At 40.8% G+C, this 26730-nt stretch overlaps 1 protein-coding gene across 2 annotated transcripts in view; it reads right to left on the bottom strand.

The window, feature by feature from the left end:
• The window catches only part of atp9b (ATPase phospholipid transporting 9B), a 298121-nt gene that overhangs the window by 20438 nt on the left and 250953 nt on the right, over window positions 1-26730 (bottom strand). For both annotated transcript variants that reach the window (XM_078397707.1, XM_078397708.1), the window contains exons 16-22: window positions 22581-22742; window positions 20963-21055; window positions 16513-16596; window positions 11707-11877; window positions 9351-9449; window positions 7631-7720; window positions 1088-1232 (exon numbers count right to left, since the gene is read on the bottom strand). In XM_078397707.1, coding sequence (XP_078253833.1) covers window positions 1088-1232; window positions 7631-7720; window positions 9351-9449; window positions 11707-11877; window positions 16513-16596; window positions 20963-21055; window positions 22581-22742 — 844 coding nt within the window. The remainder of the gene's footprint in view (window positions 1-1087; window positions 1233-7630; window positions 7721-9350; window positions 9450-11706; window positions 11878-16512; window positions 16597-20962; window positions 21056-22580; window positions 22743-26730) is intronic.

Genomic DNA, 26730 nt, shown 5'->3' with positions numbered 1-26730 from the left:
ATTCTTGCCATAGAGGGAGTACAGCGAAGGTTCACCAGATTGATTCCTGGGATGGCAGGACTTTCATATGAAGAAAGACTGGATAGACTCGGCTTGTACTCACTGGAATTTAGATGATTGAGGGGGGATCTTATAGAAACTTACAAAATTCTTAAAGGCTTGGACAGGCTAGATGCAGGAAGATTGTTCCCGATGTTGGGGAAGTCCAGAACAAGGGGTCACAGTTTAAGGATAAGGGGGAAGTCTTTTAGGACCGAGATGAGAAAGGTTTTTTTCACACAGAGAGTGGTGAATCTGTGGAATTCTCTGCCACAGAGGGTAGTTGAGGCCAGTTCATTGGCTATATTTAAGAGGGAGTTAGATGTGGCCCCTGTGGCTAAAGGGATCAGGGGGTATGGAGAGAAGGCAGGTACAGAATACTGAGTTGGATGATCAGCCATGATCATATTGAATGGCAGTGCAGGTTCGAAGGGCCGAATGGCCTACTCCTGCACCTATTTTCTATGTTTCTATGATAGAAACCCGAGAAAGCAATGATTTTTAACCTCAGTATTTCTTGAACTCTGAACTGTTGTTTTCTAACACTTTATAGCCAACATATTAGTAGAAAGAGCTTTATTCCTAATCGATTAAACAAAAATGAATACAATTTCTGAGATTATAAAAGGATAGGAACGATTTTGATCTCCAAGTCCATTACATTCAACAAACTAAATTAAACATAGCCCCTCCTTCTCTCCCGAGATGCTGCCTGACCTGCTGAGTTACTCCAGCATTTTGTGAATTAAACATAGCCCCTGCTCTACCAAGATTTGATTTCTATGCACTATGATAATTTATGTAACAGGATTGGTGCAGATCAAAATTAAAAAAATTATAAGTATTCCTTCTTAATGAGTCAGAATCAAATGGAAAAATATCACAGCCAAAAAACATTTCTTAACTAGAAAGCAAGTAAGCCAAGTTTTAACTAAAACATCAATATTTTTTTTCAGTCATCTCCAATTCCTGCACAAAGATATTGACTTATTACTTTTCAACCATGGGTCTGATTGAATATAGGAAGGTGAAGGGGCTTCATGCTTACCTATTGCACATGTGCGCTTGCCAGTGTGCTGTTGCAACAGCTTCACAATTTGAGCCTTTTGTGTGGGAGAACATCGGCAACACACAACAGCCGGGCACTGGCATGCAAGTTCCACAAATTCATGCTCATAATATTTAAGGCAAACCTTCAACGATACAAAAGGAAAAAAATATGCGATATCTTCAAGTACAAGTCAGTTTTCCAAGCAACATCCTGAGAGATGAAAAGCAGTGGTTTCCCTGGCACAAACCGGGAAATATTTAACTTTTGTCAGCTGTGACTCAGAGGGATATGATCTCTTACTCAGAAGATTCCAAGTCTCATTCCAGAGGCTTGGAAAAATTCAGGGCTAGCTCCTCAGTGCACTCTTGAAGGAGTCCCTGTACTGTCAAAGATGCCATCTTAAAGATTAACTAATAAATTTAAGAATTGCTCAGACTTTCAAATGGCCACACGGAAATGTCTGGTACCTGCCTAATGGACTCAATAATACAAGAATATCAATTAAAACAATGAAAATAAAGTAATAAGATCAAGAAAAGTAATGAAACTGCCATTGCAGATGCAGAAGCTGCAAAAAAAATCTGATCATCCTAAATTGGTGAGGCATATGATAGCTTTGGCAGAAAAGATTAAGGAGAATTAAAAGAAATGTTATAAGTATAGTAAGGGGAAAGGGTAATTAGAGACAGAATTAGGGCGCCTCAAAAACCAAAGAGGTCATGTACACAAGAGAAGAGTAAGGTCCTTAATGAATATTTCTCCTGATTTTACCATTAAGACATGAAGGGAACTTGGGAATGTTAATGGAAATGCCTTGAGGACAGTCAGTATTAGAGTTGAGGAGGTGTTAAACATTCTAAGGCATACAAAAGTAGATAAATCTCTCAGGCCAGAGCAGATATATCCAGTACTTTCTTTGTGACGGTATGACAAACTGTCATCTCTAAATTGTTAAGAACTACTAGGTCTTCAAATTTTTTGAATGTTTAATATTATAAAGAGATTACTAAAGTTAAAAACAAAATAAAGTAAATTAGGCAATTGACAATAGGTGCAGGAGTAGGCCATTCAGCCCTTCGAGCCAGCACCGCCATTCAATGTGATCATGGCTGATCATCCACAATCAGTACCCTGTTCCTGCCCTCTCCCCATACCCCCTGACTCCGCTATCATTAAGAGCTCTATCTAACTCTCTCTTGAAATCATCCAGAGAATTGGCCTCCACTGCCGTCTGAGGCAGAGAATTCCACAGATTTACAACTTTCTGAGTGAAAAAGGTTTTCCTCATCTCCGTTCTAAATGGCCTACCCCTTATTCTTAAACTGTAGCCCCTGGTTCTGGACTCCCCCAACATTGGGAACATGTTTCCTGCCTCAAGTGTGTCCAATCCCTTAATAATCTTATGTGTTTCAATAAGGTCCCCTCTCATCCTTCTAAATTCCAGTGTATACAAGCCCAGTCGCTCCAGCCTTTCAATATACGACAGTCCTGTCATTCCGGGAATTAATCTAGTGAACCTACGCTGCACTCCTCAATAGCAAGAATGTCCTTCCTCAAATTTGGAGACCAAAACTGCACACAGTACTCCAGGTGTGGTCTCACTAGGGCCCTGTACAACTGCAGAAGGATCTCTTTGCTTCTATACTCAACTCCTCTTGTCATGAAGGCCAACATGCCATTAGCTTTCTTCACTGCCTGCTGTACCTGCATGCTTACTTTCAGTGACTGATGAACAAGGACACCCAAATCTCTTTGCAGTTCCCCTTTTCCTAACTTGACACCATTCAGATAATAATCTGCCTTCCTGTTCTTACCACCAAAGTGGATAACCTCACATTTATCCACAATAAACTGCATCTGCTGACTCACACAACCTGTCCAAGTCACTCTGCATCCTCATTTTCATCCTCCTCACAGTTCACACTGCCACCCAGCTTTGTGTCATCTGCAAATTTGCTAATGTTACTTTTAATCCCTTCATCTAAGTCAGCGGTCTCCAAACTGTGGCCCGCGGGCCACATCAGGCCCACCACGAGATTTTATCTGGCCCTCAGCAAGCAAGTTCCGTACTGGGGTTTCTGTGGTAGCATGGGAACTTTGTTTTTTAGCGGCATATATGAATGGTGGTTTATTGTCACGTGTGCCCTGTGCAATGGAATTATTTTAGCGCAGATCAGATGTGCACAGGTCACCACAATACTTTGGCGCCGTTTACAAAAAGTCTAAATTCGGGTCCGTGCGCTGGATGTACTGGAGCTGCTCCCGATCCAGGTGAGCCCCAGGCTGCTGCAGGGCCTCCTCCGTCGCCCTCGACTGGCTCGGCCTGTCGATCGACGTCTCTCTCCTCGCCTGACCGACCGCCTCTGTGTCCCGGGGGAAGCGCCTTCTGCAACCGACCTTGCAGGCGCTGGAGGCATTAACCCTCTCCTAATGGCCCACTCATCGTGTCCGCCGCCGCCAGCGGCTCCCTCCTCCTCGGTTCTCCAGTCTTCAGGGCCGATCTCGGCGGCACTTTCCGAACTTACACGTCAGGTAGGCTATCAAGTTGAGGGTTTATATGCAGCTGCCGACTTAATAATAATTTTAAATTTTAATGATTTCTTAGCGGAGTGCCCACCCGTGTATCACTGCGACGGTGACACACATGTGGTCAGTCCGCCATTATATCATAAGATATTTCTTTACTGTCTGCATGCCCACTGTATTTTTTCTGTGATATAAATAATTGTATACCTACGGTATATATTCCAATATTTCAAGCACTTCTTAAAAATTTAATATATTATTTATTTGTTGCCATATAAACCGCATTAAATTTATAAAACTGACTCCTTTATTTTTTCCTACGGCCCGCAAAAATGTACCAAATATATAATGTGGCCCTCATGCTGAAAAGTTTGGAGACCTCTGATCTAGGTCATTAATGTATATTGTAAATGGCTGCGGTCCCAGCACTGAGCCTTGCGGTACCCCACTAGTCACTGCCTGCCATTCTGAAAGAGTTAGTCCCTACTCTTTGTTTCCTGTCTGCCAACCAATTTTCTATCCATGTCAGTACCCTACCCCCAATACCATGTGCTCTACTTTTGCCCACTAATCTCCTATGTGGGACCTTATCAAAGGCTTTCTGAAAGTCCAGGTACACCACATCCACTGGCTCTCCCCTGGCCATTTTCCAAGTTACATCCTCAAAAAATTCCAGAAGATTAGTCAAGCATGATTTCACCTTCGTAAATCCATGTTGACTCGCAACGATCCTGTTACTGCTATCCAAATGTTCCACAATTTCTTCTTTTATAATTGACTCCAGCATCTTCCCCACCACTGATGTCAGGCTAACTGGTCTATAATTTCCTGTTTTCTCTCTCCCTCCTTTCTTAAAAAGTGGGATAACATTAGGCAGTCAAAAATGTAATCAGCTTGCAGGACAACAATCCACTATAGATGCTATCAGCTAGGAATGGCACCTTTTTGTCTATAATAAAAGCACTGGATGTATCCAAGACATTGGTGGGAAGCTATTGAAGAAATTGCAGGAGATATATGAATCATCGTTAGATGCGGGTGAGTGTCAGAAGACTGAAGGGTGGTTAATGTTGTGCCTCTATTTAAGGAGGGCTGCATAGAAAAACCTGGGATCCAGTAAGCTGAACATCTGTGGTGGGAAGGTTACTGGACAAGACTGAAAGATAACATACATTGGCATTTAGAATGACAGAGGTTGCTTAGGGATAGTTAGCATTGTTTTGTATATGGGAGACAATGTTGCACAAATTTGAGTTTTTTGAAAAAGTGACCAAGAAGTTTGACGAGAGCAGAGCTGTAGACGTGGCTTTTTCGGAGTTCAGCAAGGCCTTTGATACTGTTCCGCATGGTAGACTGCTCTGGAAGATTTAGATTACATCGGATTTTTTGGATTGCGACCAGTGATGTGCCTCAGGAATTGGTGCTGGGCCCATTACTGATCATGATCTACAATCACCAATATGGATGAGAATTTACATGGCATGATTAGCAAGTTAGAAGATGACATGAAAATAAATGGTATTGTTGACAGTGAAGATGATTATAAAGAATGACAGCAGGATCTTGTCGAGTTGGGCCGGGCTAAGGTAATGCAGTTTAATTTTAATAAGTGAGTGGTGTTGCATTCTGGAAATCATACCAGGGCAGGACTTTCACAGCGAACAGTAGGGCGTAGAGCACTGGGGAGTGTTCTACGGATATAAGAATGAAAATGACAACACAGGTAGATTGGGTGGTGAAGAAGGCTCTCGGCATGCTGGCCTTCATCAGTCAAGAGACCAAGTATAGAGGTTGGGATGTTATGTTACAGTTGTACATGACGTTGGTGAGGCTGCACTTGGAATGTTTTGTTAGTTTTGATTACCCTGCAACAGGAACATTCCAATAAGCTGGAAAGGTTGCAGAAAAGATTTATGAGGATGTTGCTAAGGCTTCAGAGCTTGAACTATAGGGAAAGAATGGGCAGGCTAGAACTTTATTCCTTCGAGCACAGGAGGTTGAGGGATGACCTAGAAGTATCATGTGGGGAATAGATAGAGTGAATGCAGAGACACTTTTTCCCAGGTTAGGAGAACCAGTGGGCACAGGTTTAAGGTGAGTGGGGAAAAATTTAAAAGGACCAAGAGCAGCAACCTTTTCACACAGAGGGTGGTGGGTATATGGAATGAGCTATCAGAGGAAGTAGATGAGGCAGGCGCCATAACAACTTTTAGGAGACATTTGGATAGATAAATGAATAGGAAAGATTTGGAGGGACACAGTCCAAACATGGGTAAATGGGACTAGCTTAAATAGGATATCTTCGTTGGCATGGACGAGTTGGGCTGAAGGGGCCATTTCTGTGTAACATAACTTTATGACTCAACGAGCATTTGTGGGTTTTATTGCTTGAGTAGAAGAGTAAAGTTGTCTTACTAGAATTGCCTTATCCGCCGTGAAGAACAATGGGGACCCAGTGTGGAGGGACCGTTATGAGAGATGGTGGGAGAACAAAACGGGACCCGGTGTGGGGGAGGGGGCACTCTAGTTTAGAATCCTCTGCCCAGGGAATAAGTCTGTGTTTGTTTGTTTGTTTGTTCATTTGTTCTGGTGAATGCGCTGTGCACACGGCACCCAGCCAACAGTCGCTTGCCTTTTTCTTTTTGTTTTCACTTTTAATTTCAAGTTTTTGTGTACCTTGCGTGTTGTGACTGTCGACAGACCAATTTCCCTCCGGGGATGAATAAAGTTTTATTGTATTGTATCATATCGTAATAGATGGGTTTGATGAGTCTGCTCCTTAATATTGTGCACAGCTTTGGCCCTCTTTCACGAGAAATTGATATATTTGCAATGGAACGAGTGCAGGGAAGATTTACCAGACTGGTTGTAATGCAAGAGTTAAAACAAACTTTTCAGCTAAAAAGGAGTTGTCTGTTAACAGTTCCTATGTAAAGCAAGAAGGTTCGCTTAGAAAAACAATTAGGTGCCTCGGAATATAATTGGGCACACTTGGAAGTAGTAGTAAATCACGAGGCCTCACATTATGTAGCCTCAAAGACATATAATATTAAGACAAGACAAACTTTCCTTCCCAGAGACATTTGAGATTAGCTTAATCCTGATATAATAAATAACCCCTGTGCCCATAACCAAGGAGGATACCTAATTTTAAAAACATAGTTGACTGCTGTTTCTAGGCTTATTGAGCATATAAGTGCATGCTGCGTGAGCTCAATGAACTTCCCCTCGGATCGGGATCCAGAATGATGCTGGGACTATATTCTCTTGGCAAGACCGCTGTAAAGGAGTTCCCAGCATGCAGAAAGCAGGCATGAGGCTCATTGCTACCAGCTGCCACTTGTATCAGAGAAGGTCTGGCAAACAGGACAATATACTTGTGACTTATTTAATCTTTCACTGATCCTTTTACTGTATTTCACGAGACTCTAATAAATTTAGATTCTTTGTAACCATGAAGAGTTTTTTTTCTCCATCAATCATCAAAATCCTCAAAACCGGCTTGTAAATTATCATACTGGTCCCTGGTGTGGTGCATTGGCTATAAAAGGAGTGATTGAGGGGACTAGGCCTCTGGTGTTTAAAGGAGAATCATCACTGAAATGTAAATTTCTTAAGCCTGGATGCAGGAATGCAAAACAGGTCAAAGTTTATAAATACACCATAGGCCATTTTGGACTCGTGGTTCTTTACTCATTGAGAGGTTCCCTACCCCGGAGGGAGGGCTATAGAAGCTCAGTGTACAAAATAGTGAATAGTAATAAATTTAGTTTAGTTTATTAGGTGAACCGATGTACAGTTAAAAGCTTTTTTTCCGTTGCGTGCTATCCAATCAGTGAGAAACAGAGCAGTCTACTCCTATTTCCTAGGTTCCTACAAAAGATATTATAAATATGATTGAGCTATAACAAACTAGGTGAGTGAAGGCATTTATAACAGTAGTGCTTCTAAGTTGAGTTTATAACTGCGTTGGTGTTTTATTGACATCTTTGCACAGCAGACTTTAACGCTTACCTCTAGGGAGTCCCCTGATATAACCAATGTACAGTCATGTTTCCTCCTGAAAGCATTGAGCTCCAAATGAGCTTCACCACGATTTGTTACCTGCAAGGGCAAGGCTCCAATTTAGTTCAGAAAAAGATGTGTAAATCACTGTTTAACAAAACATCAGTGTACATTTTATGCTGGCAGATACAGAAGGAAATCGAGTAATAGAGTCAGTTTAGATCAGATCATTAGGAAACATTACCGCAGGAAGTGGAAAAAATGTAGATAGTCACTATGAGTGCATGTGCTTTTTCACTATCTCCAGCGAATGTTTTTATAAATTCAATTAACTTTTAGAACCAGGCTTTTCTTCACTTGGTGCATGCAAATGATGGATGCAATAGAAAAATGTTTTTTTCTTCTAATTAACATTATTTTCAGCTGTCACTTTTAATATGAGCTCATCAAGCACTTGCGTTGTCAGCATAGATCTTCAGTTTGCTCTGAAATGTTAGCTGGATCACTGCTACCCTCTAGTGGTCGCAACATGTCATACAGTTCTGTCTTTCTACACGTTCAATGATCCCACACTCTACCTTCACTCCAGCATCTTGAAAGAAATTAATCCTTTCAAGGGTTGGAGACTTACTCTAAATGGCTCAACTTCTCTCTGGATTACATTCTTCAACCACTTCATTCCTTTTCTGAATGCTGTTTCAATGCTCATTTAACGTTTTTCCACATTACCTCACACAGAAAACAATACTTAACAGCTGTAAGAATCTAAGCTACTTTCAGGAAATATGCAAACAAATATTCTTGTTATTTGTGAAAATAGGACGTTAGCTATACTACTTTGCTCAGATATACTTGTGCAAAACATTTTTAATTAACAGCATGGCATGGAATAATCGCAGGCAAGTTAAACTGATCATTTCAGGTTTTCAAAAGGTCAATAAAGATTTCTGTTAAATAGATTCTTGCACTGGCAGAGTAATTTCTACATTCAATTAGGAAATTTTGAGACAGAGGGATCAAGTTAACAATGCTAATTTCGAAAACTGGTTTAGTCATAGGTTAGTTACTGTGTAGAACAGTTTCCAATATTATTCAGATTGGTCATTATCCCATCAGTTCAATTTGCTCCCTAAGGAAAGGAATGAAGTTTTCCCGAGTATTATAATAAGAGGTATATTGGCTAGATTAAGAGTCTCAGACATTTACAAAGTGTGTTCGCTTAGCTCAACTTTAATCTGAAGGCAGTTCCGCAAATCTGATTAGGCAATGGGAAAAGAAACATGGGAAAAATGTCAGAGTTCATGTGTGCGAAAGCAAGTAAAGCCCTCATTCTCAACGCAGAAGTTGGTGGATGCATTCATCAACAGAATGCTGAAAACTGTCTTTTTTTTAACCAAATAATTTTGACTTCTTGCAAAATATACAGAGCCAAAAGGATATATCTGCGTAGGATCATTTATATGGGTATTAGCTCATTTAGGTTTCACTGCAACAACATTTAATTATTATTATTTTTTAAATTAATCAACAATACTTTTTTTAAACAAAATATTTTGCCCTATGTTCTACAAAAAAAAGCAATCACAAATGCACCATTATGCATCAGATAGTTTGTTCCTTCTGTACTGCAGTCCAGTTTGCAAATGGTATTTACAACTACATGCATGGAAGAATATACATTTGTGAAACGTTTGACTCTTGAGAACATTCAAGCTACTCTTACACTTACAGGACGAAAGATATGGACATCTTGGTTTCTGGACACCAGATGCGAGCTCTTTGCAATGCAAGTAGCTGTTTCCAGTTTATCTCCAGTTAACATCCATATCTGAAAGAAAATTTAAAGAAAAATTCTCAGTAATTTGTGTGTGTTGTGATCACAATTGAAGTAAGTTATCCACATAAGCCCAGTATTTTCTTATTTTGGATTGGACCAAATGCAAAAAAGTGGACTTAAAAGTTACATATGACAACCTGTAATGGCAACCATGGTATTCATTGCACATCTTCAATGTATGTGCAGCTTTTGATGCGGGTGACTATATCCTCTTCTTCTAACTTCCCTCAGCCATCCAGCTGGGAAAGATTATCCGTCTCTGGTTCAATAGACAATAGACAATAGGTGCAGGAGTAGGCCATTCAGCCCTTCGAGCCAGCACCGCCATTCAATGCGATCATGGCTGATCACTCTCAATCAGTACCCCGTTCCTGCCTTCTCCCCATACCCCCTCACTCCGCTATCCTTAAGAGCTCTATCCAGCTCTCTCTTGAAAGCATCCAACGAATTGGCCTCCACTGCCTTCTGAGGCAGAGAATTCCACACCTTCACCACTCTCTGACTGAAAAAGTTTTTCCTCATCTCCGTTCTAAATGGCCTACCCCTTATTCTTAAACTGTGGCCCCTTGTTCTGGACTCCCCCAACATTGGGAACATGTTTCCTGCCTCTAATGTGTCCAATCCCCTAATTATCTTATATGTTTCAATAAGATCCCCCCTCATCCTTCTAAATTCCAGTGTATACAAGCCCAATCGCTCCAGCCTTTCAACATACGACAGTCCCGCCATTCCGGGAATTAACCTAGTGAACCTACGCTGCACGCCCTCCATAGCAGGAATATCCTTCCTCAAATTTGGAGACCAAAACTGCAAACAGTACTCCAGGTGCGGTCTCACCAGGGCCCGGTACAACTGTAGAAGGACCTCTTTGCTCCTATACTCAACTCCTCTTGTTATGAAGGCCAACATTCCATTGGCTTTCTTCACTGCCTGCTGTACCTGCATGCTTCCTTTCATTGACTGATGCACTAGGACACCTAGATCTCGTTGAACTCCCCCTCCTCCTAACTTGACACCATTCAGATAATAATCTGCCTTTCTATTCTTACTTCCAAAGTGAATAACCTCACACTTATCTACATTAAACTGCATCTGCCATGTATCCGCCCACTCACACAACCTGTCCAAGTCACCCTGCAGCCTTATTGCATCTTCCTCACAATTCACACTACCCCCCAGCTTAGTATCATCTGCAAATTTGCTAATGGTACTTTTAATCCCTTCGTCTGATTGTAACTCGGGAATTACCTGCAACAGCTCCTCGTCCCACTTCTGCACCATTGCCTAGCACTTGCCTTTAGCTGCCCCCTATTTCCCATTCATGTGTTGCTCTTCGGCCACACTATTCAGGGAAGCAGGTGATACTGCACATGCTGACAACACACAGTTCTACCTCAAAACATTCCATGCCATCTTTGTAAACTGTAAAATGGTGAACATACAATCTTATAAGGAGATATATGGCCTTGTACTCAAATTGGACATTCCACCAGATGAGAAGGTATTGTAAAAGGGTGATAATGCCATTTATATGGATATAATGATCTTTGCAATCTACTTCAATTTTGTACAGGTATTTCTCTGAAGTATTTATTCATTTGCCATCATTGGCATGGCCAACATTTATTGCCTATGCCCAATGTCCTTGAAATAGGGTGATGGTCTTGTACCACTGCAGAACATCCAAAGGTGCTGCCAAAGAGCTGCTATCTAGGAAGGTCCAGGATGATTAAATGGTGACATAACATAAATAAAACACGTAGTGATATTTTCTTTCCAAAATTATAGGAATGACTTAAGTTAGATTTAATTTACCAAATGGGGAAAAAATATTATATTTATATTCACCTTAACTTCATTATTATATTTATATTCACAATTAACTTCATCTTAATGTTTAATGTTCCAAAGCATTCTCCATAATTATTTTACACTACAGCCCCAGCATAGCAATAGATTGCAGGTGTATATATAATGCTGTTGGAGATAACAGAGCTAAAAATGCACAAACTCCAGCCTGGGAATAGATGGGGAGAACACAAAGGTTTAAAAGGTCACATTGGGCGGGGGGAGGGGACGGGGGACGGACAGTACTATACTGATCAGCAAGGTAGGTTTCATGGTAATAAAATTTAACAAGTAATGTGCTCATACAGTTTTACACTGTTCGTTTCCTTTCGCACTTCCCAAAATAACATTATTAAATTAGACATCTGAAAATTGTACTGGGGACTCATCCCAATCTGACCTTTATTCCAGCATTCCTCAACATTTCTAATGTAGGCCTCACATCGGCTTGCAGTTGATCCTCCACTCCAGTGAGGCAGAGGAGCTCCATTTCTCGCTCAAGGCTCTCCACAACTGCTGCCACCTTGAGTGAACGATCGTGAACACTCAGCTTTGCCTGGTTATATCGGTTCTGTCAAGTACAAGTAAGTACCTTTAAGCTGACCATGCAGAGAACAATGTTGTCGATATTGCATGTAGAAATTCTCAGAGTCAAAGCCACCCAGCACCGAATAAACCCATTGCCCCAACTTGTCCATGCTGACTGTGATGCCAGTCTACACAAATCCCATTTGCCTGCATTATTCCTTTCCGATGATAATATATACAGTATTACTTTTTAAACACTATAAATACTTCTGTCTAGACCTTGTCTTCTGGCAGGTCTTTCCATATAATGTAAATCTGTATAGGTTGGGATTTTTTCTCTCCTGGAGTTTAAGGAGATTGAGGGACAACATTTCAGAAGTTAAAGTCTTGAGGGGCATAAATAAGTTGGATGGAAACAGTCATTTCATCCATTGTAGGAGAGTCTCCAACTTGAGAGCATAGGATAAACGTGAGAGTGGGGAGATTTAAAAGGGTCCTATGGGGCAGGTTTTTTTCATGGAGGGCAGTGGGTATATGAAAAGTGGTAGGTGCGATTATATGTACGATGTTTAAAATATATTTGGACAGGTTCATGGAATGTTTATAGGAATATAGGTCAAACACAGAAAAATGGGACACACAGGTTGGCATTTTGGTCGGCATGAACAAAGCTGGGCTGAAGGGGCCTGTTTCGGAGTTGTATAACTCTATGACCACCATCCTTTAATGTAGTGGTTCCCAAAGAGCATGGTACTGCCCCCTGGGGAGCTCTGGGATTATCTTGGGGGTTGCTAAGAAGCAGTGGGTGGCAGGGGGCTGAGGAGGTTTGGGCAGTCGAGGAAGAACTAATTGAAGTACAGAATGACACTGCGCTGAAGCCAAAGTTTAAGGAATCAGACCAAGAGTTTTGGTTACAGAGGAAATTTCTAATCGCTATCCTGCACTGTGGACAACGGTTTAGAAGCTCCTTGCATTTCCAACATCATATTTGGTAGAACGTGGTTTTTTTGTGGTCACTTCACTCCAAGCAAAGAAATCCACTCCAGGTTACTGAATGTGGTGATTTATGTCTCCTGCTAAGTGACTTTAAACTAGATATTGGGAAACTGGTATCACTTTATCAAGCCCATCCATCACATTGAGAATTTACTGAACAGTGTAGTTACCAAATGTGGTATCTAAGATTCTAGCTATGTGACTACCAGTCCTTGAAAGGTTGGTATCACTGGGTCAAGTACATAAATTCTGTTAAATTAATTAACTGAAAAAAAATGTAATTGGATTTTGAATAAATGTACAATGAATTATTTTTTAGTTTTAATTAGTTTTTAATTTTGTGTTATCCTCCTTTGTGGGTCATGGAATATTCTGAATAACTCTTTTTTTGGGTAGGAGGCAGTGAAGATTAATTTATGGAGTCATGGGGCAGTGGCCTGAAAAGGGATGGGAACCACTGCTCTAATGTGGAAAATTTCTCCCCTCACCTGAAACCAATGCCCTCGTTTTAGCCTTCCCTACCCTGGAAAAAGACTGCTTCCATCCATCTAGACTCTCTAGTTCGACACTCCCACATTCTGGAATAAAGACCGAGTACCTAACCTGGCTATGTTCCTCATACTTTGACGTCCCATTTAGTTCAACATCAACACTTACCTGTGTTGCACACATAGTGAATGAAATTCAAAGGAGCTTAACTTGGCATGGGTAACTTGGTGTAATAGGAAGAAAAACTATTGCTGGTCAGTGTGTAAATAATGCATGTCTAACGATATCTGGCAGATAAGACACCACTTCAATCCCACTCAATATATGCAAGGTTTTGGATAATTTACAAATGCTTCCCCCTCCAGCTTGATCTAACGTTCTACATAATAATATAACTAAACTGTGCCTCATGGCACAAAACTCTCTTTTCCCCATTTCCTTTAATACTTCTGGCTATTGCTCTCTTCTCAGATTTAATCTTGGGAACTTAACTAATAATGGTTGATTGCAGACGAGTGTTACAATTTCCTTCTATCTTCTGCATGTGTTAGTGGTCACATGATATGGAACTCAAAAGTCAAATTTCAGAGGTTAATGTTCAAAGTAATTATTACTGTATCAGCATGTTTAGTTAAGCAACATGGAAGAAAGTTCTACCTCTTAGGGTAATAAATTGGTGATTTAGTTTTCTTACATTTCTAAATCAATCCTAGTGAAACAGCAGTTTAAAAGAGAGACAAATAGAACAAAATTATTGGAAAAAGAAATGCCTTAGTTTAGGGACTGGGCAGCTGAACAAATAGCAACCACTAATCATGAACGCACATGGTTGTTTTCTGGAGGAACAAAAATATTTTAGAAGTGCGGAGAAGTCAGGGGGAGGGGGGGGGGGGGGTATACAGACTGAACAAATTGTCAAGTGGATTAATAATCTTAAAATTAGATTTTATTTTTCCTTAAGGCTATTGCTCACATATCTCACTAAAAATAAAAGAATATTTTGGGCAAGAATATGCTACATTTCCTTGCATTATGAATTCACAATGGAAGTGGAGGATAAGCTAAGTTCTATCATCACAGGATTGAATTCGGTGCAAGCTTTGCAAATGGTTTCATTCAAGTAAGGTGAAGAAATCACAGCTCAAAATTGAGGCCTAAAGTTTATTGCCAAACTGATACATCGTTCTCCGATGTAACAAATTCCAAGGACTGACCACCATGAGTTGAAAAGATTCTCTTCATTTCAATCCTAAATGGCCTAACTCTTACCTTGAGAGTGTGACTTATTTTTCTAGACTCCTCAACCAATGGAGCCTTCCTCCTCATATTTACCCTCTCTGATGTTCTAACAATTGGGTCTAGTTCAATGAGGTCACCTCGCATTCTTCGAGAGAGAGAGAGAGAGAGAGAGAGAGAGAGAGCACAGGTATAACCTACTCAATCACTTCATAGAACAGATCTGATATCGCAGAAACCAACTTGGTGAATCTTCAATGCCCTTCGTTTACAGCAGGTACATCGTACAGCCCAGGAAACCAAAACTCCAGCGCCAGGTGTGGTTTTACCAAGTTCTCCATAATTACAGAAAATATAATTACACATGCATCAAATCCTTCCAAGTCCAATGATGCTATGGGTGCGAGATTATCATAAGTATAAATTTGTAATCAATTAACTTGACCAAATATTCTATTTCCTTAAAGTTAATGTTTTAACTTTCGAGATACAGCATGGAAACAGGCCTTTTGGCCCACTGAGTCCACACTGACCATTGATCACCTATTCACACTAGTTCTACATTATTTCACTTTCTCATCAATTCCCTACACACTAGGAACAATTTACAGAGGCCATTTAACCTGCAAAACCGCACGTCTTTTGGATGCGAGAGGAAACCAGAGCCCCCAGAGGAAATCCACGCTGTCACAGGATGAACGTGCAAACTCCACACAGATAAGGTCAGGATTGAATCCGGGTTTCTGGCGCTGTAAGGCAGCAGCTTTACCAGCTGCGCCACCGTGTCACCCATGACTTGGCCTAGGCTTATGACTTGGCTCATTACTACATATTTATACTTCCGTCATTTATATGATATTCGTTTTGGTTTTACAAAGGACTCTGTAATTACCCCAGTTTCATAATAAGGCTGAGTTGTTTTCCATCATTATACAACAGGCTTGATATTGGAAATTAAAAATACCAATTCATTAATGTTTTAAAATTTACATTATGATTTTCTGCACAGTAGTAATTTAGTAGATTGTAGATACAAAATTTATTAATTCTAGGAACATATCTTTCACTTCATTATGAAGCATGATATTTCACACCTGGCTGCAAATGTACCAAAGGGTGCAAAGGATACAGCAAGATGAACTAGTCAAGACTTCTAATTAACAACTAACAAACAAACAGGATGCCCACATTTAAATGCAAAGGTGATTAAACTAGTAGCTACCTTCACATTGCAACGATTACATTTACAACTAATTTCAAATCATTTGGTCCAGAGTGAAAGTGATAATGCATTGGTACCATTGAGGATCTAGATGCATGTGAGGAAATTAATCCTTGTTTAAATTACATTTAACTTTATTCTCTCTACTTGAAAATATTGTGCTCTATCGTGCTTCAATGATTTTTCTTTTGAAATAGAGTCATGACAAGTAACTTTACTATTTTCTTGTAACACAAAACCCCAAATTAGGCAGGAAGATTAGACATATGGTATTGTCTTATTTCAAGGAATTTCAAGGAATAAAGTCTTAGCCTGCCAACCTCTTGTGTAGGTCTGGACGACAAATCCTGGCTACACCCTCATAAATCTTCTCTGCACTATTTCCAACTTAACCACACCCTTCCAATAGCAGGGGACCAAAACTGCATATAAAACTCCAAGTAAGGCCTCATTAACGTCTTGTATAACTGTAACATAACATTCCAATTTCTATGCTCAATAGTCTGACTGATGAAGGACAAATTACGGAAAATATTCTTGACCACCCTATCTACCTATGACACCACTTTGAAGAACCTATGTACCTGCACTCCTGGATCCCTCTGCTCCACAACATGATGCTCAGCTTTGACCAAAATTTCCTATGTGAATTGGCATGTACAGATTATTTTATTTCAAATCTGGTGAACATTCTCTACTTGGGCACATGTATTGCAGTTAAAGCTAAAATTATACCTCAAAATCCTGGTACTGTTCTTCCGTTATAAATTTTTTTGCCACCACGAGTGTCCGTAGCCCTTCTCTTGCCATGTTCCCACACTGCAAGTAGGAAGATAAAGGATCTTTGCTTGAACAAGTAGTTCTGCTACAACATAGGTTTCCACAACACAAATTTAATGTAATAGAATATAATATAATAAATACTTAAAAGCAGGAAGAAACGTGTCTTGTGGGGAAAATTAAAGTAGGGGAAGAAAACTGTTTCCATGTAACTTCTCCGCAGTAATCAGACACCATTGTCATTGTTTTATCGTAGGTGGCCATTGATGTTGACAAGCAACCATTTCTATTGATACTGGAGTCTTGTTGACAACGGTGCAACAGTACTCAATTAAACAATGCAACAGACAACCTTTAGTATTTTTAAGCATGTAGCAACAAAAATAAACTTATAGCTATTAAAAAAACTTATTTTTTAAAATCTTGTGGGATAATAAACAGTGTTACTGCAATCTGAAACTCTTTCGCCCCTGACCTGCTTTTCCCATTAACAAAATTGTTTTTATAACACAACTTTCTATAACCTGAGATTTCCTAGGTTATATTGCATTTAAGCAAAATTACATGCATTGAATCATTTTCTAAAGCCTCATGGTGTCAAACGTCTTTATACTGTATTCTTACCCGATTTTATTCAAAGGACAGTCCATGTGGATGACAATATTCCATTTGCCACAAAGCCAAATATTTACATTTTATTACAGATGCTTCCCGACTAACAATAATAATAATAATATATTCCTTTATTCGTCCCACACTGGGGAAATTTACAGTGTTACAGCAGCAAAGTGGATAGCAAGAGATCATTCATTATAAATAAAAGTAAAGACAAGGATAAATTGTAATCACTTTACTGTGCATTCCTTAACTGTTACTGTTGACTCGTCTGCTGGGAGCAGTGCTGGTTGTGCAGTCTCACAGCAGCGGGAAGGAAGGACCTCCTATATCTCTCCTTCACGCACTTGGGGTGAAGAAGTCTGTCACTGAAGGAACTACTCAGTGCAGTGACAGTGTTCTGCATGGGGTGGAAGTCAATGTCCAGCAGCGATGTTAACTTTGCCATCATCCTCCTCTCTCCCACCGCCCGCACTGAGTCGAGGGGGCAACCCAGGACAGAGCTGGCTTTCCTGACCAGCTTATCGAGTCTCTTCCCCTCCGCCACTGAAATGCTGCTGCTCCAGCAGACCACTCCATATAAAATGGCTGATGCATCCACCGTGTTGTAGAAGGTCCTTAGGAGTACCTCCTGCACTCCAAAGGACCCGAGTCTCCTCAGCAGATAAAGTCTGCTCTGGCCCTTTTTGTATAGCTCATTGGTGTTCTTGGTCCAGTCCAATTTATTATTGAGGTAAACAGTCCACAAACTCCTTGATCAGTTCTCTGTACGCCCTGTCATCGTCGCCTGCGATGAGGCTGACGATGGCAGAATTGTCAGAGAACTTCTGTAGATAGGAGTTTGCAGAGAAGTGCCTGAAGTCCACAGTGTACAGGGTGAACAAGAATGGAGCTAGCACTGTTCCCTGCGGAACCCCTATGCTGCAGACCACCATGTCCGAGACATAGTCCTTTGTCCTCACATACTGTGGTCGGTTGGTGAGGTAGTCCAGATTCCAGGATGTGAGGTGGTGATCCAGTCCTGTGCGCTCCAGCTTGCCCCCCAGAAGCCCTGGCTGGATGGTATTGAATGCACTGGAGAAATCAAAAAACATGATTCTCACAGTGCTATTCGACTTTTCCAGATGTGAAAGAGGTCTGTTCCGCAGGTAGATGATGGCGTCCTCCACCCCGATGCGAGTCTGGTAGGTGAACTGCAGCGGATCCATTGATGGTCTCACCAGGGGGCAGAGATGGGCGAGGACCAGACGCTCCAGTATCTTCATCAGGTGTGATGTCAGTGCCACGGGCCGGTAGCTGTTGAGTTCCTTCGGGTGCTGCGTCTTTGGCACCGGTACCACGCAGGATGTTTTCCACAGATGTGGAACTCTCCCCAGTTTCAGGCTCAGATTGAGCACGTGCTCCATTATCCCTCACAGCTGGTCTGCACAGGACTTGAGAAGCCTCGAGCTGATGGCGTCCGGACCAGCCGCCTTCCTTGCATTGATTTTCCTGAGCCCATTTCTCACCTGGTCTGTGGAGAAAGACAGATTGGAGCACAGGGGCTGGGTGCTCAAGGGTGTGAGAGGAGGAGGGGGTGTTGGGGGGGGGGGGGGGGGTGGTGTGGGGGGAGGAGGTGGGGGTGGTGGGGTTGGGGCAGGAGAAGCAGAAGCAGTGGGTGGTGACTGTGACCCAAGTGCTGTTGGAGGGGAGGTGGGGCAGTGTACTGGACGTGCTGACAAGGGGGCCTGCAGCAGGGGTGACTGGACCGGGGGAGGGGTTGGTGACAGATCAAACCTGTTGAAGAAAAGGTTCAGATCATTTACCAACTTCTGGTCCCCCATGGCCCGGGAGTCCGGTTCCTTGTACCCAGAGATGGTTTTGAGGCCTCTCCAGACTCCACTGATGTTGTTCCTCTGCAGCTGGTCCTCAATCTTTTTCCTATAGCTGTTCTTCCTCTCTCTGATCTTTCTCCTCAGCTCCTTTTACGCAGCCTTCAGCTCCTCCTTATTTCCCGACTTAAAGGCCCTCTTTTTCTCGATGCTTCCACTTACGATATTTTGACTTTACAATGGTGCAAACGCTGGGCAACGGCAGCGATCTGTAGCTCGCTTCCGGCCACATGATCAGGTATATTAAATGAATTTCGACGTACGATATTTTCGGTTTCTGATAGATTTATCGGAACATAACCCCATTGTAAGTTGAGGAGCACCTGTATTTCCATTGCTCGTAAAGAAAATCAAAATTTGTGGTGCAAATATGTGATTTAGGTGGCCAGCTAAACTGAAAGGAACTTTAAATGGGGCAGTTGTGTTGTCCAACCAGCGTAGTTTGGGGCAGACTTGATAAACTGGTTGGTCTTATTTTGCATTTGAAAAACCTGCTGAATTGTGACCCAGGTTCAATCTTGACATCCAGCACTATCAAAGTGGAGTTTTCACATTTTCTCCGTGATTGCTTAAGTTTCTTCAGGGTGCTCTGATTTACCCCAATTCCCAAAAGCATGTGGGTCAATAGGTTAGATGCCCCTAGTGTTCAGTTAAGTGGTATAAGGGAATTTGCCATCTGTTTGGTAGTCGAGAACTGTGTACATATTACCACTTGGTTTGGGTGTGACTTACTGGAAACAAATATATGCAGTTGGGGGTAAGTTTACCTCAGAGTTTCTGTATAGGACAGGATAACTGTGAACATTGTTAACACCAAACCGTCTACCTTCATCTTTACCTTGAGAGTGCTTCTTTAAAAGGACTATGGTAGCCAAGTTCAAACTGACAAATTGATCTCATGATCCCACCACATCAACTACAACTCAAGGTTGCTACTTCACTTCCCGTTTAACAACCCGAGTGATGCTGCTAGTTGACAGCAACCCAAAACGATTGGTGTTGGTTTTATTATTGTCAGGTGTACTGAGATACAGTGAAGGGGTTTGTTTGCATGCTATCCAGTCAAATCAAACTGTACAATCAAACCATAAAACAGGCAGTGCAGAGAGAAAATACCAGATCACAGAATAAAATGTTACAGCATTATAGGATTACAGTTACAGGGAAAGTGCAGATAAAAAGAGCAAGATTCATAATGAGGTAGGTTAGAAGATCGGGACTGCACTTTAGTTTATGGGAGGACTGCTCAAAGGCAGATAACAGCGGGGAAGAAGCTGTTCATGAATCTGGTCTTACATTCTTTCAAGCTTTCCTATCTTCTGACCACGGGAGAGATGAGAAGACGGAATGACCAGGATGAAAATAGTTCTGATTACTTCCTCACTGTGTGTCTATCTTTGGTATTAACCAGCATCTGCAGTGCTTTGCTTCTATATACCGATTATGTTGGATGCTTTCCCGAGGCTGCATGAAATTAGATGGAGTCAATGGAGAGTAGGCTGATATGCATGATAGACTGGGCAATAGCCTCAACTCTGCAATTCCTTACTGTCTAAGGCAGAGGAATTGTCAAACCAAGTTGTGATGCACCCTATAGGATGCTTTCTACAGTGCATTTGTAGAAGTTGTTAAGGGTCATTGATGATGCGCCAAACGTCCTTAGTTTTCTAAGGAAATGTAGATGTCACGGTGCTTCCTTTGCATATATTCAATGTTTCTGGTCAAGGAAAAATTGTTGGTGATACTTTTCTTTGAAGTGCCTGTTAATCAGCTAGCTGGTGATGCTTCAGACATTCCTTTAGTTTGCCAGCCTATTTCAAATGAGGAAGAGACCTGGTACCAGGTATATCTCGGGCCATTTTTCTCTGCACCCTGTTTGCGTTTGTTCCCTCATACACTTTCCCCGAATTGGTTCTTACCTCTTCTTCCAGCCAATCATTGTACTGTACAATGCTTGACATTGCCACATCAGCTCCTTTCATGTAAAATGCAATTTCCCCTGAAGAATCATCCTAAGAAGTCAAAAAGGTCAAAAAAATAAATAAATTCAGGGACAAATTTAACAAACTAAATCCCAAATATTTTGAATTTTATTCCCGTCTTTTTCCGTGGACCACGCCTAGTCGCCTATCAAAACGCCTCCAAGCTGGATGTGATGACTACTTATTATTCAAAACCTAGCCTTGATTTAGAACATGCTATCAAAATGTAACATTGACGTCATTGTTTCCCAATCAGAACTTAAAGGCTTCAGTTTTTAAAGTTACAATCAGAAGTTATGGAATTTTTTCAGAGGACTAATTCTTAAATCAGGACGAAACAGAATATTTAATATGCTAAATGGGATCCTGCTATGCTCCCAGATACCAGGCACATTTTGAGTTCTATAGAAGGTAGTTTTTGGTACCAGATGTCATTCTTATGATGACATTGGATTTTCCATATATTTGGTTCCCTAAACAGATACTACATGTAACAATAGAAGTGCCAGAAGTCACACAAATATTATAATCAGGAAACTGGGACATCTATGTTTTAAGAATTCATACTGGATTATTTAATTAACAAGAATGAAAACCTGATCTGCACATTTCAGAGGCGCTGATGTGTTTCTAAAAGATGTGGAAATGGGCTGGCATTGAAATGAATTGCGGTGGATGCCCAACTGGCCCAACCTCTTCACAGGTAGAACTCAGATGGAGAATGGATGCAAATAGTTCAAAATGCAACCAAATTGAACTTTACGTGCTGTCAACACAATAACCAGGGGACAAATTGTTTTTCCAATCATATTTCTAGCTTCTTTTGGGATTCAAAGCTTTTTTTAATCTGTTCATTATCAGATAGAGTTCAAGAATAAAATGAAAATTCTCAATCACTGTATAACAGAATTCAAATAACTGCAGCTAATAAGTAAATATGTGGGAATAAGAGGGAATGACAGGATTGCATTTGGATTTGACAAGCACGATCACTGGATAACGCATCAGCTAATTGCATTGACATGAACATGCACATCTTGGTTTAAAGAAACGAAGGGGAGGGGGAGGGTGAAATAAAATAATTGTTGATCAAAAAGTGTGACATAATTGAGTGTTAAAAATTAATTTATATCTGCATTACAAATACACAACAGTTTATCAACACAAAATGTATAAACTATGGGCATTTCAAACATATATTAGCTTATAACCATTTGTATTCTACCCGATGAGTACCTTTATCATTCACATTTCCAATTTACATTATCTCTATTACATTCATTAACAACCAATGCTAAAGCTAGCTCTCAATGCTTGAATACTGACTTATTCACTAATTTTTCCCTTTAGCTAGTTTAAGACAGAAACAGCTCCATACATGCAATTGGATTCAGAGAACTGCACTAACACTAAAACTCTAAAGAGAGCTTTATTCCAAAGTGGTTTTATGTGAACTAGCTTTTAGTAAAATATTTCAAATTTTCCATTATTGGAGAGGAAGTATTTTACAAAACATTGGATTTACTTTTTGACTACACCTATTTATGAAACTCACTCTGACAATGATGCCCATTCTTTTGCTTTCTGATGTGAAAGGAAAGACCTGTAGAATGATGAATGGAAGTATTTGTCCACCAGGGGTCTTCAGCTGCATAGATGACAAATCTCTGCTCACTAATGTCAGGCCCACACTCTGCGTCCACTGTACGAGAGCCACCTAAGCAACGAGCAAAGGTCAATTACTATTTTCTAGTCCAAGGCAATGAACACACACACACACACACAAAGGTCAAATGTGATCCACTTTCTGATACCTAACCAGAGGTCAAATGTCTGAAAGAGTATCAGTCAAATGAACAGAACTACACCAAAACATTATGACCTGATGAGCCAAAACATTATGGCCACCTTCCCAATATGCTGTTGGTCCTCCGTGTGCAGCCCCATACGCAGCAGGGTTCGATGCACTGTGTATTGTGACACATTCCTCCTGTGACCACCATTAAAATTTTCTGTGACTTGTGCCACAGTAGACCTTCTGTCGGTTCGAATCAGATGGGATAGCCTTCATTGCCCTCACGCATCGATGAGCCTTGGGCACCCAACACCCTGTCGCCGGTTTGTGGTTTGTCCCTCCTCGGATCACTGTCGGTAGGTGCTCACCACTGCTGACCGGGAGCACCCCACAAGCCTTGCCATTTCAGAGATGCTCTGACCCAGTCGTCTGGCCATAACAACTTGGCCCTTGTTAAAGTCACTCAGGTCTTTACTCCTGCCCATTTCTCCTGTATTCAACACATCAACTTCAAAAACTGGCTGTTCACTTGCTGCCTAATATATCCCACCACTTGACGGGTGCCATTGTAACAAGATAATCAACGTTATTCACTTGGCCTGTCAGTGGTCATAATGTTTTGGCTGATCGGTGTATGTCACATGATAATACTGAATAAATACAATTCTTTAAGACCGAGAACTGAATTTAGTTTAGATAAAGAGAGAGCAAAATTAATTTCATTTAAAAACTGATAATTGAAAAAAGTCATTGGGAATACAAAAGACATCAATTATTAGTATGATAGTTAAAAATGTGCTCAAGAACTAAAAATTGATTTACCCACTTTCAGAATAGTTTGGCTGATCTGCGCTACATTTGATATTTTAGCACTCACATTTTTGTTAGATTAGACCAGGAAAGGAGATGATCTCAGAGATCATGTTAAATTTAACATTCTGTTGATCACAACAGTGTAAATTCATAGCCCATGTCAACCGGAAATATAAGCAGGATGTTGCACAAGATCGATTAGTAGCCTACCAAAATACCAGGACAGATCTCGGATTTCCAATTATAACTAAACATATTTACCATAATTAAAACTGCATGCATTAAAACCGCTTGCTACTTAGCATGTCTGAACTAATGCGATTAAGTTTATGAATGGTCCACTTTATATGTCTCTCTCCAAAGCAGTATTTTTGCAAACTGCAGCTAAATATGACAAGGTTAGAATTTTAAGCTTTTCTTTTTAACAATTCAATCATAATCTAAAGTAGCATTTCTGTGTCACATCAATCAAGATGAAGGCCCTTGGATCTTTTAAGATCTTTTTGTCATTATGTAACTTGCTAACTGGGTCAGCTTAAATCATTTTTGTAACCTTGCTCTCTCACTTAAAAGTTAGTCATTACAATCATTGTAATTACAATACTATAATATTTTTGGTAGAATAACTTTTGCACAGGATGTTGTCAGCTGCAAATGATTCAATACTCAAAGATTCATTTCCAATTTGTTCTGTGAAAGGTTGCTATTAGAACCTGACCTGTAAATTGTATCTCTGCTAATACACTATCATTTAATTTTATGCCCCATTGTACTAAAGGGTAAAGTACGCTATATTTGGTGAATCACATCTGCTTATTATTGAAGCTCTGGTTTACCAAGCTGTCTGAATAAGCAGTTTCACTATTGTTATCAGTGTGTTTTACCTATCTAAAGAACCCGCAATATTATTTGTGAGCAATATTGTTTTAAGCACTGTGGTAAGTCATATCCCTTTGCTGAAATTAATCAGCAATGATTAACAAGACAATATTCATTTTTGTAGCTGGAATTTATGAAGTAGGGCTACTTTCAAATGTGCTACATTTGCAGCCATAGAACAATTGACTAATGCATATTTCAAACAAACTTACAGTACTTAAATTCAAATGATACAGTTGAAATGCATTTCTTTCAATATAGGTGATCAAGATTAAAAATTTGCAGTTATATCAAAACGTATCAAAAACTCAGTTATGATTGATGAAATATCCATTCTTTAAAATTCTTATTTTCTCCCTGGGAGTGGTGACAGTAATTATTGTCCATAGCTAGCCCTCTGAAGGAGCTAATTCACATCCAGGTCAGACCAGGGAGATGGCAGGTCCCTGACTGAAAGGCATTAATGAAGCAGTTGGGTATTTACTATAACTGTTCATTAGGTTTTTTTTGTGGTATTAGCTCATCAAATACCAGCTTTATTGAATTCAATTGCACAGCTTGCCATGACAGAATTTTTGAACTCTTAATGACTACACAACTGTACCCTTATGAATCTCCATGGCGTCATTAATGGGAGTAAGAGAATGCAGTGTTCAATAATGACAGGAGTATTATACTAAGAAACATGCAACATAGTTGATCTCCAGTGGCAATAATAATCGCATCTTCCAAGGACAGCTTCCCTACTGGCTTGACACTCTCTAATTTATCCTTTCACTTTTGTTTCAAATTCACTTGTTTACCTTTTGCAAAAGCAATTTTAGACCTTTCTTAACAGTTATGTTGCTTGCATATGACTCTGGCTATCACAATTTACACGCTCTTCACTCTGAAACACATTCCTTCGGAGTTTTAAATCGTACCATTTTTAAAGACTGCAGGAAAATACCTGATATGGGCTGTTGGACGTGTTTTACTGAATCACATAGGCCAGTATTTCTGGAAGATGGTACACAGGAAACATTTACTCAAGACTTGGGATTGGAGTGGTAGATTTTGCACGTGCGGGAATGATGGAAGAAGTCTATATAGTGAAACATTTGTTGACAACTATCTAGACTACACTTCCCACCCTACTTCCTGCAATGAATCTATCCCATGCTCCCAATTCCTCCGTCTACACCGCAGCTGCGCTGAGATGAGGTGTTCCATACTAGGACATGCGAGATGTCCTCATTCTTTACAGATGAGGCCCTCACACGTATCTCCTCGGTTACCCGCAGCTCCGCTCTTGCTTCCCCGAGTCACAACAGGGACAGAGACCCCTAGTCCTTGCCTTTCGCTCCATCAGCCGTCGCATACAACACACAATCCTCCGACATTTTCGCCACTTCCAACGGGATCCCACCACTAGTTACATCTTCCCATCTCCACACTTTTCCACCTTCCACAGAGACTGTTCCCTCTGCAACTCCCTGGTTAACTTATCCCTTCCCAACAAAACCACTCCCTCCCCAAGTATCTTCCCCTGCAATCACAGGAGATGCAATACCTATCCCATGCCTCCTCCCTCGACTTTATCCAGGGATCCCAACAGTCCTTTCAGGTTAGACAGTGGTTCACTTGTACCTCCTCCAACCTCATCTACTGTATCCGTTGTTCAAGGTGTGGACTCTTATACATCGGTGAGACCAAAGGTAGACAGGTCGATCCTTTCACTGAACACCTTCGCTCAGTCCGCCTGAACCTACCTGATCTCCCATTTGCCAAGCTCTCATTCCCCTTCCCATTCCCACACTGACCTTTCTGTCCTGGGCTCCTCCATTAGAGGAACAGCACCTCATATTTTGCTTGGGCAGCTTACAACCCAGCAGTACGAGTATTGATTTCTCTAACTCTCCCATCCAAGTTGCACTAACTTCAAAGTCAACTTGTTGAGTCTCATTGTCTGTAACTCGTTTTCACCTAGCTCACAGCTAACAATGGCCCATTTCCTATATTATCGTCACTTTTTTGAATATGTTTCATTCATTTGTTCTATATCTCTCAATAGCACCGTCTATATCTCTCGTTTCCCTATTCCCGGACTCTCAATCTGAAGAAGGGCCTTGACCTGGAACACTACCTATTCCTTTTCTCCAGAGATAATGTCTGACCTGCTGAGTTACTCCAGCTTTTTGTGTCTATTTAGTGAAATATGGTTAGGGAATAAGGGAAA

Source organism: Rhinoraja longicauda, chromosome 4, assembly GCF_053455715.1.
Source record: "Rhinoraja longicauda isolate Sanriku21f chromosome 4, sRhiLon1.1, whole genome shotgun sequence".
Lineage (NCBI taxonomy): Eukaryota > Metazoa > Chordata > Chondrichthyes > Rajiformes > Arhynchobatidae > Rhinoraja > Rhinoraja longicauda.
This window is presented reverse-complemented; position numbering and strand designations above follow the sequence as displayed.